This window comes from Schistocerca piceifrons, chromosome 2 (genome assembly GCF_021461385.2).
Source record: "Schistocerca piceifrons isolate TAMUIC-IGC-003096 chromosome 2, iqSchPice1.1, whole genome shotgun sequence".
Lineage (NCBI taxonomy): Eukaryota > Metazoa > Arthropoda > Insecta > Orthoptera > Acrididae > Schistocerca > Schistocerca piceifrons.
Genome location: NC_060139.1, coordinates 373,721,983 through 373,742,678, shown reverse-complemented (window position 1 = coordinate 373,742,678; position 20,696 = coordinate 373,721,983). Strand labels below are relative to the sequence as shown.

The window sequence follows — 20,696 nt, the reverse complement described above, 5'->3', positions numbered from 1 at the left end:
GCTGGAATATTGGAAATCAGGCAAGCCATTAGGATTGAGTATTACTATTGATTTAAAGAGATAAGACTTGAGGGTAAAGACTTAAGAGGGCATTGCACTCTCTGCCTTGATAGGTGACTGACGATCACAAGGCACTCAAGTTATTGGCAATACTACTTAATTTTTATTTCATATTGTCAATCTTCCTCTTCTGTCATGAACTTTGTCTATCATTTTTAACCTTCTTCACTGTTTGGAGAGAAAAGTACAAAAACTAGTGTGTGCTTGGCTTTCTCAAATTGCTTAAATTTTTTACCTCTTGAGTGCACTAATTACACAAAATTCTCTGTTAATTTACTTTCACTGATGATGATCAATAAAATAATTACAATATTTGAAGAGATAATTCATCATGTAAAGAAAAAGAATAAAGATAGAAAAAAAATCAGTCAGATCAAGAGTCCAGAAAATGGAGATGGCATTTCAATTAACAAAAAACATTTACAACAGAAAGAGTCTCTTGTGGAACTGTAAAATACGACACTACACAACAGTAATTAAACCCGAAGCTCTCTACACATCTGAGACACTAAACCTTCAACACAGAACACTAAAAGAGGAATTAGAAGTGAAAGAATGTGAAATAATGAGGAAAATCCTAGGACCAAGAACTAAAGATGGTGTGCATTATCCAAAACCCAATGCAGAAATATATAAAAATATCTCTAAAATAACAGACACAATGCGCATGAGAAGAATCCAATTCATGGGGCATTTAGAAAGAATGGACTCACAAAAGGTTAACGCACAAAATCCATACATTTTTAAAAAACAAGACTACAAGACCGAACTGGTACAAACAGACGGAAAAAGACCTGAGAGAATTAGGGTCTCCAAATCTACATGACAGAAATGAAATCAGAAAAATCACAAACACACGGGGTTTGGAGGAAGAAGAGAGAAAAATTAACCGACATACGTGGTCCACGCAACGAAAGCTAGCCCATTCGTTGTTTATGAAGGAATACTGGGCGAAAAGGAAGGGCGACAAATGTTGATTACGTGTGGTCCTAAGTGATCCATCCGTGAAGAAGGAAAGTACTAATACTTATCTTGGTGGAAGATGTGTAAAATTATGGTCTTAGACAAACTATATTTTCAGGAAAATCACATTGTAACTGGAGTCTAGATTGTATTTTAAGTGAAGGTGGATTGTTATGGATGCCACACAATCAGGTGCCACGGAAATGTTAGAAAATGATTCAAAGCATAGGACAACACCAATACAGTGCCAACTATAAGGTAGGATTGAACAACAGATACACATGGATGCACTAGAAAGTGAAAAGTGTATAAAAGAATTAGAGAATTGATTTGAAAAAGAATTTGTATATTTTACAATTTCGAAAAAGTGTATGTATACATGATAACAATGTCTGTGAAAAATAAAAAAAATTGAAAAACAATAAAAGTTAGATTGATTTTAGAACTTCCACACCCAGAGTATGTATTATGCATTTTAGTTTATTAATTGTGCTTTTGGAAAACTAATAGAACTGGGAAAAATAGTTGTGATGTATTAGATTAGTGTATAAGTTTGTAGTGTTTTTCTGTAAGTTTAATAAACACAACAGATACATGTAATGGAGATGTTAACCATCAATAATATATTCTCCTTCAGTATTTACATATCTACAACAGTCTATCTATGCTGGCGTAACTTTTTGATTCCATAACTGTAGAAATCACACGGTTTTGAGGCAAAGAACTCGTCGAGCCATGTTAGGAGTGCATTTTCATCCAGAAAGGGAGTTCCTTTAAGGTTGTTCAATGGAGAGCAGAAACGGTGAAAATCTGAAAGTGAAAGATGAGACTAGGTGGGTGAAGAATAACTTCCCTATCAAACTCCTGTATAGTGTTTTTTGTCATCAAGTAGAATAAGGGCAGGCGTTATTGTGGAGTAGCCTCTTCATGCAGTCTTCCTGGTCACTGTTCTTGGACAGCATTGCAAGAAATCTCAGTTGTTGATAATAAATGTCAGCAGTGATGGTTACACCTTGCGGAAGCAATTCATAGTTTCCCACACCATCGCTGTTCCTCCAGGTGTGAATGTGCACAGGTCCTTGTAAGGAGAGTTACTGCTTTGTATGGACTCAACCATACACTTCTTTACCTTATTTTAGCATAAAGACACCATTTCTCATTACCAGTAACAATAATAATGGTTGATGTTGTTCACGAGCCAACTGATGAAGAGCAAGCAGAGATGCACACACATATGGCCACCCACTTATTTTTGGGATTTAGGTTTAGCACGTGCAGTACCCGTACAGTCGATTCTTGAACTTTCACCACTTCATGCACATGTTGCACGATGGTAGAACGACCACAGTTTAACACACTTGCCAGTTCTCAATCTTCGTCAAATCTCGAAGGTCTTCCAGTCTTAAAGTCAAAACTATCCTCTTTAAAATGAGAAAACCATTTTCTTGCTGTGCTCTGTCCAATAGCTTTTTCCTCATACATGGCGCAAATGTTTCTAGCTACATCCACTGCTGTCACCCCTCCATTGAACTCAAACAGAAGAGTATGTCAAATGTTATGACTTCTCTACTTGCAAATCCCATTTTCTAGTATCCACAGCTCCACTCACTGTATCGACATCACAACATGACAATATGTAAACTCAGTATTATGGAAAAGGATAGATTGCTCCTCAACATATACTGGAGATGTTGAGTTGCTGACAGCCACAACATAAAGACTGCCAAAAGAGTAAGCTTTTGGCCAAAATACCTCCTTCTGAATTAAACAACATACACAGACATATTCATGCAAAAGCAACTCATATACACATGATAAATGTCTCTGGCTGCTGAAGTAAAACCACAAACAACAGAGCATATGGGAAAAGCACTCTGGGTGGTGGGGGTAAAGAGGAGGCTTATGCAGGAAGGGGGAGGGATATCAGGGTAAAGGTGGGTGACCGTGTAGTGCTATTTATGGGAGCATACAGGGCTAAGGTCAGGAGAGGGTAGGGCAGCTAGATGCAGGTGGGAGACTGGGGGATGGGGATGGGGGTGGGGCATGGTAGTTTGGAAAGGAGAGAAGTAGGTGGGTGAAGGACAGTGACTAATGAAGGCCGAGGCCTGGAGGGTTATGGGAATGTAGGATATATTGCAGGGCATTTTCCCACCTGCAATTCATAAAAGCAGGTGTTGGTAGGAAGGATCTAGATGGCACAGTCTATAAAACAGTCACTGAAATGAAGAATGTTGTTTTGGGCATTGTGCTCAGCAACTGGGTGGTCCAGTCGTTTCTTGAGCACATTTTGTTGGTGGCCATTCATGCAGACAGACAGCATGTTGGTTGTCATGCCCATGTAGAGTGCAGCACAGCAACGTAGCTTGTAGATCACATGACTGGTTTTACAGGTAGCCCTCCCTTGACCAGATCATCAAGATGTCTGTATGCATTGATGGCCACCAACGAACTGTGGCCAAGAAACTGCTGGATCACCCAGTTTCTGAGCACACTGCCCAACACAACGTTCTTCATTTCAATGACTGCTTTACAGCCTCTGTCACCTGGATCCTTCCTATCAATACTAACTTTTCTGAATTGCAGTATATCCTACACTCCCATAACCCTCCTGTCCTCATCCTTTGTCAGTCACTATCCTCCACCCACCTATCCCCTTATCTGTTCCACTCCAGCTCTACACAACCTTCTATTCCACCAACACACCCAAAGCCTTTTTACTTCTCTCCTTTACCGCACTCTTCCCCCTCCCCCCCTTCCCAACTTCCCTACCCGCTCCCCAACTTATTCCCGCATGCTCCAATAGCACTTTACTGTCTTCCAACCCTACCCTGCTGTCCTTCCCCTCTCTGCCACAGCCTCCTCCTTACCCTACTGCCTAGAATGCTTCTCCATCATGCTCTGTTGTTCACAGTCGGTCCTCTGCTGCCAGACACAGTGGTCATGTCTGTATGAGTATTGTTTGCATGAATGTGCCTGTGTATATTGTCTAATTCAGAAGAAGACCTTTTGGCTGAAAGCTTGCTTGTTTAGCAACCTGTTTTTTGGGCCTGTATGCGACTCAACATCTCCACTATATGGTGAGCAGCAATGTATCCTTTTTCATAATATTGGATTTTCCATCAGTTAATGTGTAAAGTCAAACAGCAACAGTGAACTACAAATAAAAAATGAGAATCAATAAATAAACACCTTGGTAACTGGAATAACAACATGCAAAATAAAAATGCTATGAATTTATGCACCAAATAACAGTATAATTATTAAAAATTTACTAGAAACTTTTTTTATGATCATAGGGGATGTGAGGTGTAGCGCCTTGTATTGTACTTAGTAAGTTGGATGGCAGCAAGCAAATCGCTTTTTATATGAGTCATGGTTCAAGATGACAAATGCGCTCTTATGATGCAGCAATTCCTAATAGTTATGGCTGTGTCGGTAAGTGTCTGCATCTTATGGACTATAAATTAAACGTAGTCTGAATATTATAATTTGAAACAAGACTGTACCTTCTGTGAATATTATTACTTCTATTAATTATTGATAATTTAATATGTTTAGTTATTAGTGAGAATGAAGGTGTGAATGCAAATTGATAATATAAATTAAAATTGTCATATATGTTAACTGAGTATACATTAGCATGAGAACTATGGGTGTAAAGAGAGAATGAATTATACTCTCAGGGAAAATTTGTAAAGTGTAATTCCCAGTTTATGGTACTGGGAAACAAGAAACATTTTACAGTAATGTAGTTATTTAAAGAGAGAGATTTTTGGTATTGTCAATTTTATAAATTTGTTCTATTAATGAAATGCTCATAAAAATCAGTTATGTTGCAATTGGTTAAATGTTAACGACACAGTACTGTGCAGTTTAATTCTGATACTGAATTGGATGTGGTGTTTATCAGCCAATCAGAAGAGGACAACACATTCGTGCCTATTTTAGGGCTAAAGAACTGCTTGTAAAGTCTAAAGCAAGTTGGGAGCACAGCTTTTATCATATTCAAACACATTTATTACAAACTCTGGACAGATGTACAATTTTGCGGAATTATCAGTCAAACTTGACCGTCAGGAGCTGCAAAATAATCCCGAACAAATGAAAAAGACGAACATGTGAAATTCTGAATTTTAAACATAAATTGTGACTTTTGAATTAAGCAAAATCTGCGTGGAACATTGTACAAGTTGGGACCGAGAACTGAACATTTGAAGTGATCAGTTCGTGTAATATTTCAGTGAGTATTCTGTCAAAGATAATCTGTTTTATATTCTTTTCGGTAATGGGTTCAGTTGTTTACCATAAGATGGCTATGATGAATGACTGTAATTGTGTGAGAGTGCTGGAATTGTAACTTCTGATTAGCATGGCAGCGTTTTTGTATCAAGTAAGTAACAATATATCAAAGACTTCACTCAAGAGCTGTCTATCTTTTAATCGTTTAGTTAACCTGAAACCAAAACATATTTAATGCAACCTTTAGATACAATTAATGGGACTGGTTCTCCTACATTTTCTTCAGTTGAGCTACACTAATTCGTTCTTAATGGGAAAGGCATTTGGACTGAAGAAGATATCACTGAGATGTAAGTGGACAATTTTCTGTAGATTGAACCACAAATTAGCTGTGCCACTGCAGACTGGACATCAAAGGACACCACATCCTCATGGCGGGCTTCAGAGCGTGATTACGGATAGTTTTGGAGGGCTCTAAGAATAAAAATGAAGTGAGAACAAGAATTTTTTCACAGAATTTCTTAGAGTTTACACTGGAAGAACCCGTGCAGGACCCTACAATTTTGACAGAAAAATAATTGATGTCACAACAGACTCAACAGTTACTAACAGCACCAACAGACCACTGCGTGGAGGGGAATACCACCGGTGACTGACTGAGGTCAGACCTGTCAGGTAACAGAACACCTCTGTTACATCATAAACTTTGTATTTGTTCATATCATGTTAGTAAGTCCAAAAAATGTACAGTTGCAGAGGTAGTGATTGTAACAGGTGTTTCAAAGTATAATTTTGCAGACGAAAACATCTATAGAAGGACATACCTCAACAGAACAAAGCTTATGGCACACAATACATCATCACTCGACCCTTGGTAAGTGGAATGAGGCTAATTATTCAGCTATGGACTGGCTTAGTGATGCTACAGATTGTAGATGATGACCGTGTGGTTGAGAGTGGAGGTTTAGCATATTCGTGTCCTGTAGATATCTTGTGTCTTACTGTCAGCAGCTTCCAAAACTATTCTGGTGGTTCACATTTCAGTCCTGCATGGCAGAGCAGCAAAATGATGGTCAATGTCATGTGTGAGTAGCTAAATTTAATAGGGCAAAATTGTTTTGCCAATTGGAACTATTTTCAGTATCGTGGGCTTCCTGGATTCTGATCAGTGCTGTGGTTAACTCTGCATAAATATTGTAAATTATGTACATTATCTTAACTGATTACCAGTTTATTTTTACCGTTCTTTGATGGTGTACCAACCCCTTTCCAAGTGACACTGTAGTCATGAAAGGTTCAATGAAGTGCACAGATCAGTGTGCAGCATAACCAAAACTGCAGCATATGAAAGGATAGGTGGGTTTAACAGGCTGCGACTGTGTGGCTGGACTTCGGGCCAGTGCCTAAATTACGTCCCGCACCCCTGTAGACTGGTGCTTACTGTCAATGTATTGTTCAATATTACATTGCAGAACTGAGTACTGAGCTCTTCCTCTTGGTGTAAATGAAGGTATTCACTTTTATTAATCTCAAATTGATAAACTGTATTCATAAAATAACCAAGAGGAAGTCAACCAAGTTTCAAAAATGTGCGTGAGGGCCTGGAATCAGTATGGAATATTGTTGAAATTAGTAGTAAGACATTGCTTTAAAGTGGTGCATCATGGTGCAGGGAAACGGTAGAGAATATTGCTGGATAACTACTAATCAAATGTGTAGGGTGTACAATATCCTCCAGAACTAAGGTGAGAGTTAGTACACGAACTAGCTCGACCAAGCAGTTGCCAGGGTGTTCTAGTGGTTTTGTTATTAGGAATGCGGAGACCAGTATACTCCAAGAGTGGGGGAGAGATGCAACTGCAGTGCAGAGTGTGCATGCAGTGTGGTGTAACCTTCCCAGCAGTAGTTCAAACCATCATGACATTTTTGACAAATTACACACTGTGCGCACAATTGGAATTGTGCAATTTTTAACAACCAGTAACCAACAGGAATAATAAGTAATAACAATTCACTCAGCTGGCAAGTGTGGGATCTCTGGGCTCCACAACAGCACATTAAAGAACAGAAGGGCACAAGCACTTTGGAATTTTAAGTGAGAGAACTCTTTACCAACAGATACACCCTGCAACAGTGCCTCTGAAGGGAAGAGACACTGTCTATACATTCATATTCAATGAAAATTCTGAATATGAACTTCCTTGAAGGTTGAATAACAATCACGCAATGCCTTTAGCTCCAAAGCTGAAAGATGTAAAGCCCAGAACATTTGTGAACTGTCGCTTCATGATAGGACACCTACGAGAGCTGAAATGTTTTCCTTCAGGAAGAGTAAGAATGGAAAATACAGCAGCTATGACTGAGTTTTGATAGAAAAGCCACAATTAAAGACTTGTTATACGAAGAAGAGACTGTCCCATTGCAGTTGATCAAATCTGATTCAAAAGTACTAGTAGGCAGTTTGGAGAGTGAGTTATTAGTCAAAAGCTGTTCAAAGATTTCAGCAATTTCACAAGAATCTTCTTCCGTCTTGTCAAGCAAAAAGGATGAGCCAGTACTGTCAGTTAAAAATATTGGTGTTACAAAGAAGGTTTCTAAAGCAACTTGGCATGATGTCACACTAATTGTGCAATTCAAGGATGTTATATAGCACACACTTTGGATCATTTCGAAACTCAAGTATTAAAATGTTTGTAGATGTGTATTTTCTCAATTTGTATTACTGTGATTTAAATTTTGAGTTGTGTTGTATAAAAATGGAAGTGCAGAAAGGCAGTACCGACACTGTTTATGCAGCAAAAAAGGATGAATGTAAAAAGAACTTGAGACTCAATATTAAAAAGTCAGGGATGGAGAGCCAACAGCCTTGCCTCAATGATGACACCAGTTCCTGTCAGATCACCAAAGTTAACCGTTGTCAGGCTGGTGTACCACCTGGATAGGTGACCATCAAGTCTGCCGAGCATTGTTGGCAAGTGGGGTGTACTCAGCCCTTGTCAGGCAAACTGAGGAGGTACTTGACTGAGAAGTAGCGGCTCCGGTCTCATGAACTGACATACAGCTGGGAGAGTGGTGTGCTGACCACATACCACATGCTCCTCCACATCCCAATCCAGTGATACCTGTGGGTTGAGCTTCATGGCCTGTTCAGGCAGTGTTTAGTTCTAGTTTTAGAGGACGGAGAGCCAGTCTATACATTAATGTCCATACAGAGGATTCAAAGAGAAAGTAGGGAAGAGAATCTGGTAGTTAACCAAGAGTGACTTCCTCATTTTTCCGTCCAAATCTGTGGTGCATTTCTATTTGATAAGCAGGATAGCTGTATGGATAGAACTACATTCCTATAAAAACTCTTAAAAACCTTTCTTCAGAGTTGTTTTTCAACTGACATTTAATGTAAATAATGTGGGAAATGCAAAAATTGTGTTCAACATTGTAAAAGCAGAATAAACTTATTGATAAATTTTCTGACTGCTGTATATTTTAGAGCAATGTTCCTATACAAGTTCAGGAATATTGACACAAAATTGCTGCCACAAGAAGGTATATGAATAAGTATGTGTGACTGGAGAATGCAAAAAATCTGACTCCCAATGTTTCAGAAGGAAAAATAACGTCCTCTGATGTTCCAGAGCAACAGAAAGGTATTCATTGGAAAAATCACGAGTTCCAACATGTAAATAGAGAAGAAATTAATTCTAATGTAATAACTGTGAGACCCGTGAAACTGTCCAGAAAGAGCTGACAGCACATATCTGCATCACCCACAGCTGGAGAATTAACAACAGGAGGTTAGGGATGAGATACGAGAGAAAGTGGACAATACAAACATGTTATTGTATACTCAGAAAGAGACACAGAAAGAGATATTACCAAGGAATCTTAGTGCATTTTCCGAAGGAATCTGAATTCATTTAAAAAATAAGCCTCTTGAAAAGTTTGCAGCGAAGACATACGCTGTGCCTTTTTCACAGATAGAAGCAATGCAAATCGAAATAAATCAGGTAATAAATTGGGATGTTACTGAACTTGTCAGTAGTGAAGACATAAACACATTGTGTGTAGTGCCAGAAAAGGTTGTGAGTGTGTGTCCAGTGTTAGATGCTTGGAAACTAGATAATGTAGTGGAAGGAGAAACAGACAGCATTTTGTCTATCGATAAATTGCTGAAGAGGTCCGATGGTGTAAAATTTTTGTCATCTATGGGTGTAACATCCAACTATCAGACTCTTAAGTTAGCAGTGGAGTCCCCTCTCAGTATACAGCTTTCCTTCAAGTGGGTTTGAGTTACCAGTTCTGTGTGGTGACATTTGCTCTTACCATTTCTGTTTGGGAATTTGGGCACCCAATGCATAAAATCGTAGTTCCAGAGTTGATGGAACAACTGACAGTTTATGTTGATGGCGTATTGCTACGCCCACATTGGAAGAGCACTGTAACTTGTTGGAATGAGTACTGGTTGCTATGTAGGAAGGAAGAATGAAAAAACTGAGCAAAACCAGACTGGTTAAATTGAGATCAAGTTCTTAGGGGATGTCATTAATGTGGAAGACCTAACAACTGAAGACAAAATACTTGGAGCAACTCAGAAATTTTCTAGTCCAAAAAACAACAAGTGATTGAGAGTTATGTTCAGTATTCTTAGCTTTTACAAATGATTTGTCTCCACACAGTCTTTTAACAACATAGTTACGAACTAACAACCCTGACAGAACACATTATGGGCCTGGACAGAGGTCTGTGAAGCAGCATTCCAAGAGCTCAAGTCACAAATGCTTAAACCAAAATTTTACACTATACAGACCTTATGAAGCCTTATCTACATCATCAAGTGCATGTATGTACAGTACTGGGTTCGAGCACTCCCAAATAGAACACAAGGGGGTCAAGGCTTAACAACATACAATACTCTTTATAAGTCAAACATTGACAGAGACAGAACACAATTACTGTGTGGCCAAGCAAAAGGTGTTGGTCACAGTGTTTGGTTTTCAGAAGTGGAAGTTCATAGCCAAGTTACAAGAGAGTGATTTTCTAAAACACGTGGAGGCAAGTGCATAAGTGGATCACTGCATGTGATCAGTGTCAAAAAGTACACAGAGCTGTGACACCAATTCAGGTCCTTTGTAAGAGGATTCAAGTGGAAGCAATTAATTGCTGTGGATCTTTTTGGTCAATTGCTTGTTTCTAGAGTGAGTTGCACTTACATTTTTGTAGTTTTAGATATGTTCTCGAAACACGTGAAATTCTATCCCATACCTCAGACAAAGGCAAAAGTGTTAATTTACGAACTGAAGGAATATTATTTTTTGTAAGTGGGAAAGCTGAGTGTGGTGCTGTCAGACAATGGTCAACAGCTTCTGGCTAATAAGTTTGAAGAGATGTTGGTGAGGAACATGATTTGGCTCATAAGTACTTCACCATACTTCCTATAGGGTAGCCCCAGTGAGGGGGGTGATGAAAGAATTAAATCAGTTGTGTGGAACTTTATCATAGGCATAATATCACAAGGGTGCATTTTATTCTGTCGTTTGAATAAGATAGCAATAAGCTATGTCATCAAGGTACAGGGTTTGCACTGTGTGAACTCATCTTCAGGAGAAAACAAACAAATACTACTGATGAAGAACTGGCTTTTCCAGTAGGCTGGATTCTCACACAAGGCAAGATCAGGAAGTTAGCTAAGGAGTTGATGTCAAAGAAGAGACAGAAGAAAGATTATGAGAAGGCCAAGTTGACTTTTCCAATCACGGGATTTGGAGAAAATGTCATAATTTTGATAAATTATGGACTGATACACATCTAGCACTAGAATAGGGTTAAATTTTTTAATGTGCATAGATCTACATTTGTCAAGATGAAATAAAGACCGAGTAGCCATGAATATCAGAAAAGGTGGGGCAAGAGGTGTACATAAATAAAGATCTAGTGATTAAATAAGTGTAGTGAATGCAATCAAGAAAGTGTAATATTCAGTTTACAAAAAATAGGAAAGTACAATAACAGACAGAGAAAAGTCTACAGAGTCAAGAGTGGTAGTTTGGTTGGAGTAAACCATGATGAATAGTAAGGATAAGTTTTTTTCTTTGAAAGAAATTTCCGGCATTTGACTGTAGATTTGTATTCACACAATTTGAAACCTCAAAAAATGCCTAACCTGCCTAAAATGACATGCCATTGTCGAAATAAAATTCATCTGGTCTTATAAACCAGTTGTCATATCGAAAGATATGAGAGCATAGCAAAAGACATAACATGACTGAAATTGTGCCAAGCAAATAAACATTTTAATGAAATGTGATGCGTATTTGACTGGCAATCCATTGACCTGCATTCATCATGTACGGAATGCAGCTGAAATACCAATCACACTTTGTTGATGTTTATTTGCTGTGCATCATTTCAGCCATATTACGTGCTTTTTATATGTTGTCATATCCTTTGATATAACAAATGGTTTATAAGAACAAACAAATGTTATTTCAACAATGATATCTCATTTTGCCACATCAGAGTTTCTTGTTATTTCCAATTCTACATAAGAATGCATAAGGCCAAACTCACAATTGTGTAAAATTAATTAATACACTTCTACAGTCAAATGGTGGAAATTTCTTTCAAAAGGTTCAAAATTACTGTGGTCCCACACAAAGGAGAGATAATGGTAAGTTTCAACAGATTTCCCAATCATGAGTAAAGTTATTCTGAAACTATTTGGAGAAAGGAATGTAACAAAGGAGCCTGAGTGTGTGCTGCAAACAACTTTGTTTCACAGTAATGCATTTGATGGTCTTCAGACACCACTGTAAGACCAATATTCTGAACTTTGTGAACCTAGCCCACAGTTGAGTAAGAGACCTCCTGGTAAAGAATGTGAGAAGATGGCATCATGCAAGAGAAAGGAGGTGATGTCACCTTGTATGTAGCATGCAGCAGCACCCTCCTAGGTCCCATGCCTAGGACTAGACCTCAAAGTGAAGAATCAGAGTAGCTCCCCCATGTCTTTTTGGCTTCCATACCAACATTAGTGGGTGAAATTGTGTTGTGAAGTCAGATCCAAAGTGTTAGGTAGCGCAACACAGAAACTATGAAATCAGTACATACATTGCATAAAGAGATGGTCTCAGGGTAATTTTATGTATTTAGATTACATATGTATTATATGGCAAGGAAATTGTTGTTACTAAATATGAATATATGTTTTCTTAAGCACCGTAATGATAAGTATTGGGGTGACTTCTAAGAAATTTGTAGGCCTGATAAAGGAAGTGAAAACCCCAAAATCAAAGGCTATAGTATAGTCAGATACGTGGGGTAAGAGAAAATAGATGAAAGTGAAATATATCTACGTGGTAGAGAAATAAAATAAAAATAAATTAAAGAGGAGTCAATCACAATGTTATTAAAAACTCGCAGAATTTTTAAAAACAATGGGAGTAAGGTGGCAATGGTAGATAATTCCACCGTACATGCACTACAAGAAAATTGATGTAAGGAGGAAGAGAAATAATCAGGTGGAATCATACGTATATGTATGTGGAATTTTATTACATTAAGTTTGGTGAAAACAACATCATGATCCAAGTTTTACATCACAAGGTACTCAGTTTTAAAGTACTGAAATTAGAATTTATGGCAGTGCACCCAAGGGCAGCACGATATCATGGTAGGATTCTTAACAAGTTACCAAATATTTTGAAGAGCCAGCTTAAGAATACAAAAAGAGAGACACTAAAAGTAAGACGCAATTTCAGAGGGCAGACACCCCTTTGCAACCAGCAGATGCCCAAATCCAACGAATGGATAATTTGAGGAAAGAAAAAGATGTCACGAGTGCGACAGGTCTAAGAAGGCAGAATGATGTGTGACAATAAACCAACACAATCTTGGCCTCACACCACATGATCAAGCGAGTGGAGAAAGTTGTTTTTGAGGATCACCAAATGAATTTGGAATGCACTGCCTCCAAAGTTGGCATTTCCACGGCATCTGTGCACACCAATCCTGCATAAAGACCTCAAAATGTGAAAAGTGTACTCTAGGGGATGCCACAAATGCTCAAGAATGACCACAAGGCTGTGTGAGTGGCTTGTTGCGAAGCAATACTGATGCATGATGACAGCAATGTGACAATAGATAAGACATGTATGAAGTTCTTCAATACTGAAACAAAGTGCCGGTCAGCTCAACTGAAGCACACACCCTCAACAGCCACCACAAAAATTTGAAGTGCCAGTCCTGAAAAAAGATGATGGACGTTTTCTGGGACAGTGATGACACAATCCGCTCTAACTGTGTGCACTGTGGTGACTGTTACATCCTACCTAGATACCTTTAAGAACAAGCTCTGTCCAACATTTTGTGAAAAAAAAAAAAAAAAAGCTGCACATGTGCTCTTTTCCTAAGACAACACACCAGTGCATGGGGGAATGCAACACAGGTGTTTCTTCATGAAAACAACTTTGAAGTTATTTCTCATGCTCCCTGTTCACCTGACCTGGCTCCTAGTGATTTTTGGCTGTTTCTAGCTATGAAATGGTTGCAAATTCACTAGCTATGCTGCTATTCCATCAGCAATTTTTCAGTGTTCAAACCAGATTCCTAAAGAAGCATTCACAGCAGTACAAAATCATGGCATCAACATTGTGAAAAATGTATGCAGCTGCAGCAAGATTACATTGTGGTTCAGTTTTCAGGTGATTAGTTTGTGAAACGGAGAGGGAGGGGGGGGGGGGGGGGGGGAGGGGGGAGGGAACACCCAGAGGTTTTAAACTGGAATGTGTCTCATAAAGTGAGTTACTTTTATCAATCTATTAACAGATAAATTTCACAAACTCTCCTAACCATAACCTGATTAACTTAATTTTGACAGGAAGTAGTTTGAGGTTTCCAGTATGAGAACATATCATATATTTTTATTTATTTAATAGTATCATGAGCTTCAACTATGTGCTGTGCGAGTTAGTACTCATCTGACAGGTTGCTCCTGTTTTACTTTTCACTCTGCAGTGGTGTGTGTGTGCTGGTATGAAACTTGCTGGCAGACTAAAACTGTGTGCTGGACCAAGACTTGAGCTGAGGACATTCGACTTTCGTGAACAAGTGCTATACCAACTGCACTATCTAAGTACAACGCACCACCTGGGCTCACCGCTTTACTTCTGCCAGAACCTCATCTCCAGCCTTCTGAACTTCACAGAAGCTCTCCTGCAAAACTTGCAACACTAGCACTCCTGGAAGAAATGATATTGCAGACACATGGCTTAGCCACAGCCTGGGAGATGTTTCCAGATGAAAATTTCACTCTGCAGTGGAGTGTGCACTGATATGAAACTCCCTAACAGATTAAAATTGTGTGCCAGACCACGTTTGAGTCTCAGTCCGGCATTACATATCAAGTTTTTAAGTGTTCGCTAACACTAAAAACCTACTTGGCGTATTTACATATCAGTTTATGGTGGTCAATTATCTGGGTACTTGTTCCGTGTATAATATTTATTGATAATTGTTCCTATCTGGGCAGTTAGTCTCTTCACAATCTCTTAATGTTTAGGTATTCTACACTCCTATCTTCATTTATTCTGTCAAGTTCCCTTTTGTTTTCCAATCAGGATGAAGTGTGATGACTAGGTAACCATGGCTATTGCCTAAAGAAAGTTTTAAGACAGGTAGTACACTCCTTTTCTGAAAGTAGACAGTAGTGTTATCCCTAAAACAGGGTCTCTCTGACCTATAGGTGCTTTGAAATCTAAACCATTATCTCATGTAATTGGACAGATATTAAATCTATTCACCAAGCAGGAGAAAACACACATAATGGTACTGAAATTTTCATGTTTCCAGAGTCAGTGGTTCCCCCTTCCAGCAGAAGGATTGAAGGGGAAAGAAGAGGGATGAAGGAAAAATGACTGGTGAGGGTAAGGAAATGAGGAGATTTTGGAAAGGCTGCAAAGAACCCCATGTCAGGGCAGACTTAACAGATGGGGTGAGAAGCAAAGAATGATTGTTGGGGACTGCACTGGATGAGATTTGAAAACTCAAGAGCTTACAAGGTCGACTGACCGATTGGTTGGTTGGTTGGTTGATTTGGGAGACTGAACCAAACAGTGAGGTCACCGGTCCCCTTGGATTAGGGAAGAATGGGGAAGTAAATCAGCTGTGCTGTTTCATAGGAACCATCCTGGCATTTGCCTGAATCGATTTAGGGAAATCATGGAAAATCTGAATTTGGATGGCCAGATATGTGTTTGAACAGTCATCCTTCAGAATGTGAGTCCAGTGCGTTAACCACTGTGTCACCTCACTAAGTTTACAGGTGGAAGATAGGGTATTATGGAAGACCAAGATACTGACAAAACATTGTGCATGAATTAATAATAGTAGAAAGCTATTGTGAGGGTAGAGATGGGGACGGGGAAAAATAGACCAGTCAGAAAATAAAGGATATAGAAAATTAGAAAGGAGTGAAGAAAGTAACAGTTTCTAATAAGAAATGCAGAGACTGAACAAATTCGTGTAAATTAAGCTCAGATGGGTGGCGAGCACCAAGAACATGTTGTAAGACAACTTCTCACCATCAGAGTTCTGAGAAATTGATGTCTGGAGAAAGAACCTAAATGGCACTTGTGTTGAAATAGGCACCTAGGTTACAACTATACTGTTGTAGAGCACGCTCGGCAAGAGGGAATTCTGTGTTGCCAGTCTACACCCTCTATCTATGTCCATTCATCCCAAGTGATAACTTGATGGTAGACATGCCAATGTAAAAGGCCAAAGTGTTTATTTGAAGGTGGTGTTTCACAGGTGGCTCTCCCTTTGACAGTATATGTTTTGCCAGTTACAGGGCTGGTGGTGGTAGGAAGGTGCATTGGCAAGCCTTACATCAGGGACTGTCACAGGAGTAGGAGCAATAGGGTAGGAAAATGGGTGCAGAAAGAGCACAGAGTCTGACAAGGATATGAGTATTGGGGAGATTGAGAGGAGGCAAAATGTTGGACATAATGGACCTTATTTCAGGTAAGGAATTTAGGAAGTCTTAGCTTTGTCAAAGTAGCTGACTGATACATTAAAGACAAGGATAATACTGAGATACAAGAAGTGTATACTTACGTTGTTCTTTAGAGGGATCAGTAGTACTGAAGGCTGAGGTAAGAATGGTGGGTACTGCTGTAAAGAATATGCATCTGAACAAAACATTTGCCTCGAATATCAGAGCTGTATGGAAGGGATTATTTGACATGGAAAGGATGGCAATTGACAAAATGTAAGTACTGTTGTTCGTTAGTACGTTTAATGTGAACAGAAGTGTGGAGCTCACCATGGGTGAGGATGAGGTCAACATCAAGTAAAGCAGCAAGAGTTTCATCCATGGCTCCCTTTCAACACAGTGGTACATCAATGATATTCTACACCCCATTTTATTGTCCTTCATAGCAAGCCATCCTGGGATTACATTTCAGCAAGATAATGTCTTCATGCGTGCCAAACCCTACCTTGGCCAGCAAAGTCACCAGATCTCTCAGCAATTGAGAGATGTGAAGCATTATGGGCAGGATGCTCCAATCAGCTTAGGATTTTGACAATCTAGCATGCCACCTGCACAGAATTTGGCACAATATCCCTCAGGAGGACATCCAACAACTCCATCAATTAATGCCGAGTAACTGCACACATAAGGGCCAGAGTTGTACCAACACATTGCAGACTTTCTCAATTTGTGAAGCTCTTTCTCTTGGATAAATTTTTCTGAAATCGTAATCATTTGTTTGTCTATACACATACAACAAACCTACTGATTTCCATCTCATTTGGGTAATTCTTTTATTGTGTTTCATCTTTTTCTGCCTTAGGGTGCATAATAGGTATGTTAATTATACTACGTGGAACACAAGTGACGGCGCTGTAATGATGTCAGATAACAAATGAAAAAGAAATTTTTTTTATGTGATATTATTACAAATTAACAATCTTTGGATTTCTTCCTTTACTTTTACTGCAAAACCTCACTTCTTGCCAAATTTCGTCATTTTAAATCAAAGGGAAGTACTCTACAGGTTTTGACGAGTGAGTTTGTGAGTACCAAAATATGTGACATAAAGGGTCATACCTTTTGATGGCATTGACTTAGAAACTAATGCTTATTATACTGCCAAGGGACCATAGAACTTAGTATGTGACACAAATTTCAACTTGATATGTGTACCTGTTCCTGAGAAAAAGGAGTCTTACTAGACAGCCATGCAACCCACGAGTCAGACAAGAAACAATAAAAAAATTTTTTTTTTTCTCTGTGATATAACATCAGATTTACAGTTTCTGGATTTTTCCTTTGGCTCTATTGTGAAGCCTTTCTTTTCGTAAAAATTTCATGGTTCTAAACCAACAGGAAGTACCCAATACATTTTAATGAGTGAGTTTGCAAGTACTAAAATATGTGACATAAATTTATTGCACTGCCTTACAAACTTCAATTTTTTACACTGCCAAGGGACACAGAACTTGGTATGGGACAAACTTCAACTTGATATGTCTACTCATTCTTCAGAGAAAGGGTTTTTAATAGTTGGACAGAAAGGCATACAAGGGAGTGATCCCATAAGGATTCTGGTTTTACTGGTTGAGATATGGAACCCTAAAAACAAACAGTTTGATGAAGTTCATAAACATAATGGAGCAGAAACCACAGTTTTCTGTAAACTTAGTTGATGTGACTTCCTCTCTCATGATCTGCAATGTACACACATAGCTCCACCTATTAAAGGTCTCATTCCTTCTATGAAAATTTGTATCTATACCAGAATATCTAAAAAAACTGGACAGTTTTCATCTGAAATGCCCAAGGTTCACTCTTTACATAAAGGAGAGTTATCACTGAAAGATTTTCAGTATAGTGCACAAAAATAAAATCTAATTCATTTCCTGTCAAAGATATCTCAGATAGTGAGCTGTAAAATGGGAAGATGGCTGTTGGAGGACAGAGACTTTGTTCCAAGGATGCAATCAAGCAAAAGAGGACAATGCAAAGGGGGAACAGCTAACGGTCACCCAAGATAAGTCAATCCAGATTGTATAAAACATGTGGAGTGGCATAGCTGCAAAGACTATGAGAAAAGTAAGTTTTGTTAAAAGATAGGCCTGAGCGGAAGTATATTTTCCCATACAATGTGAACAATATCCTTGACTGAATAATCTTCTGATGCTTCCTTAAGATGAAATTAAATTTACCAGCCACATAACAGCCCATGATAGGACAAAGGAAAATACTGAGCAATAATTGCTGTAGACAGGCACAGCCAGTGTGTGTGTGTGTGTGTGTGTGTGTGTGTGTGTGTGTGTGTGTGTGTGTGTGTGTTTTCAGTAAAATTTTGAAACTCATTTTTCAGTTGGAAGAATAAAGTTTTTACCACTAAAGTTATTGATTCAGTCCCATTTTGGAATCAATTAAACATTCTCTATTAGAAACAGATTAAAAATGCACACATTTATCAACAAGAATGCAGTTAATGTATGAAGTAGTGAGTATGAATGAATCAGCTGCCAGAAGACAAGCATATCATATTACAATAAATTAAAAAGTCTTTGCTGTTTCTGTTACTATTTATTTACCAGTTTTAATTAAGAGTCTGCAATTCATTGGCGTTCTAGAATCCTCAGGTGCTCTAGTGTTGCTTTTCCTTACTAATTCACATTTCATAGCAGAAATTATACAAAGTGTACCATAACTCCACTGACAAACTTTCAGACCAACCAAAACAAGGAAAAAATGTCCAATAAACATGGGCTGTAAAATGCATACCTTAAGAGCTATGAGCACTTGTTCAGTAGAAGAGATGTGTTTCACAGTGAAAAAGATCAACAAGTGCTCCCACATCTTAAGGTACAGTTTTAGAGCCCATGTTAACTGGACATGTTTTTCTTGTTTTGGTCCATACCACCTTCTCCCAAAATATGGACAGAACAGAGCTTGCAGTAAAATATATTTGCTTCATTGTATCAGAGATGAAGAAGTGGTCATAGCTCTTAAGGTATGCATTTTAAAGCCCACATTTACTAGACCTTTTGCTACAAATGGCCATACCTGCCATATCCCTGAATTTTACCATTCCTCCTGGGACACCCTGTATATTTAATTTTTCTCAGTGGGGTTATCATTCATCTTATGTAACATCAACAAAAGGCAACAGCAGGGCACCTGAGAATTGCAGTGTTTTACAGATTCATAATTTACTAATTTCGTTACAAACAGAAAAAGATGTTTGATTTATTTTACAATATTGTAAGATTGACGGTCCACACAGAAATGACCATGTTGAATAATGGGGAAAGTTAAGCATATTATACCTGAAACAAGCAATTCAAAGAGGGAATAAGTTTTCTACATTCAATAAATGGACATGATTACTAAAAAATCCAAGAAAGCATTACAGAGTGAAACGCTCTACTATCCCTGAACCACACAAAAAACTTTTAAAATAAACCAAAAAGCTGAATGCACTAAGGAATTTCTGAAATGCTATACTTTTCTGTGGCTAGAAACAATGCTTGTGAAAGACAAAACTCGGTTAGTTAACCAGTAACATGCTATTTAAATTTCGATATCTGTTGCCGAAGTTAAATCATGCAAAAATTACACACATGCTAACTAAATATCATAACCTCCCATGCAATTTCTTTAAGAAGCTTCTAAGAAAAACATTTGCAATTTTTATACCTTTGGAAAGTATCTGTCAAGTAGCTTCAGCATGAAATAAAAAAAAGAAAAGAAATTATTAAGAAAACCGTAATGAGATATTGCTACATCATTTAAACTTAAAGTGCTACAACACAGTTTAAGTTAAGCAATAATACTTTTGTCTCTTTCATGATGGTTTATAGAATAATTCTTCAATAAAAATATTATCTGCAATAACTCAGTCAATTATGATTACAGACCTGAAAATGTAGCATTTACTTTTGGCAGATTTCACAAACACCTCCATCCCCTTTTTCTTGGGTGCGAGGTAGGTGTTACAAAAAGGTATGGCCAAACTTTCAGGAAACATTCCTCACACACAAAAAAAGAAAATACGTTATGTGGACATGTGTCCAGAAACACTTACTTTCCATGTTAAGAGGTCATTTTATTACTTCTCTTCAAATCACATTAATCATGAAATGGAAACACACAGCAACAGAATGTAGCAGTGTGACTTCAAACACTTTGTTACAGGAAATGTTCAAAATGTCCTCTGTTAGCAAGGATACACGCATCCACCCTCCATCGCATGGAATCCCTGATGCGCTGATGCAGCCTTGGAGAATGGCGTATTGTATCACAGCCGTCCACAATACGAGCACGAAGAGTCGCTACATTTGGTACCGGGGTTGCGTAGACAAGAGCTTTCAAATGTCCCCGTTGAGAAGCGTACAAACACTTCGACTGAAATGTGCAGGAG

The 20,696-nt window shown here is 38.4% G+C and overlaps 1 protein-coding gene across 1 annotated transcript in view; it reads right to left on the bottom strand.

Moving 5' to 3' along the window:
• The window catches only part of LOC124778016 (prominin-like protein), a 519,332-nt gene that overhangs the window by 153,929 nt on the left and 344,707 nt on the right, over nucleotides 1-20,696 (bottom strand). The window contains 1 exon segment of the mRNA XM_047253593.1: nucleotides 19,973-19,996. Coding sequence (XP_047109549.1) covers nucleotides 19,973-19,996 — 24 coding nt within the window.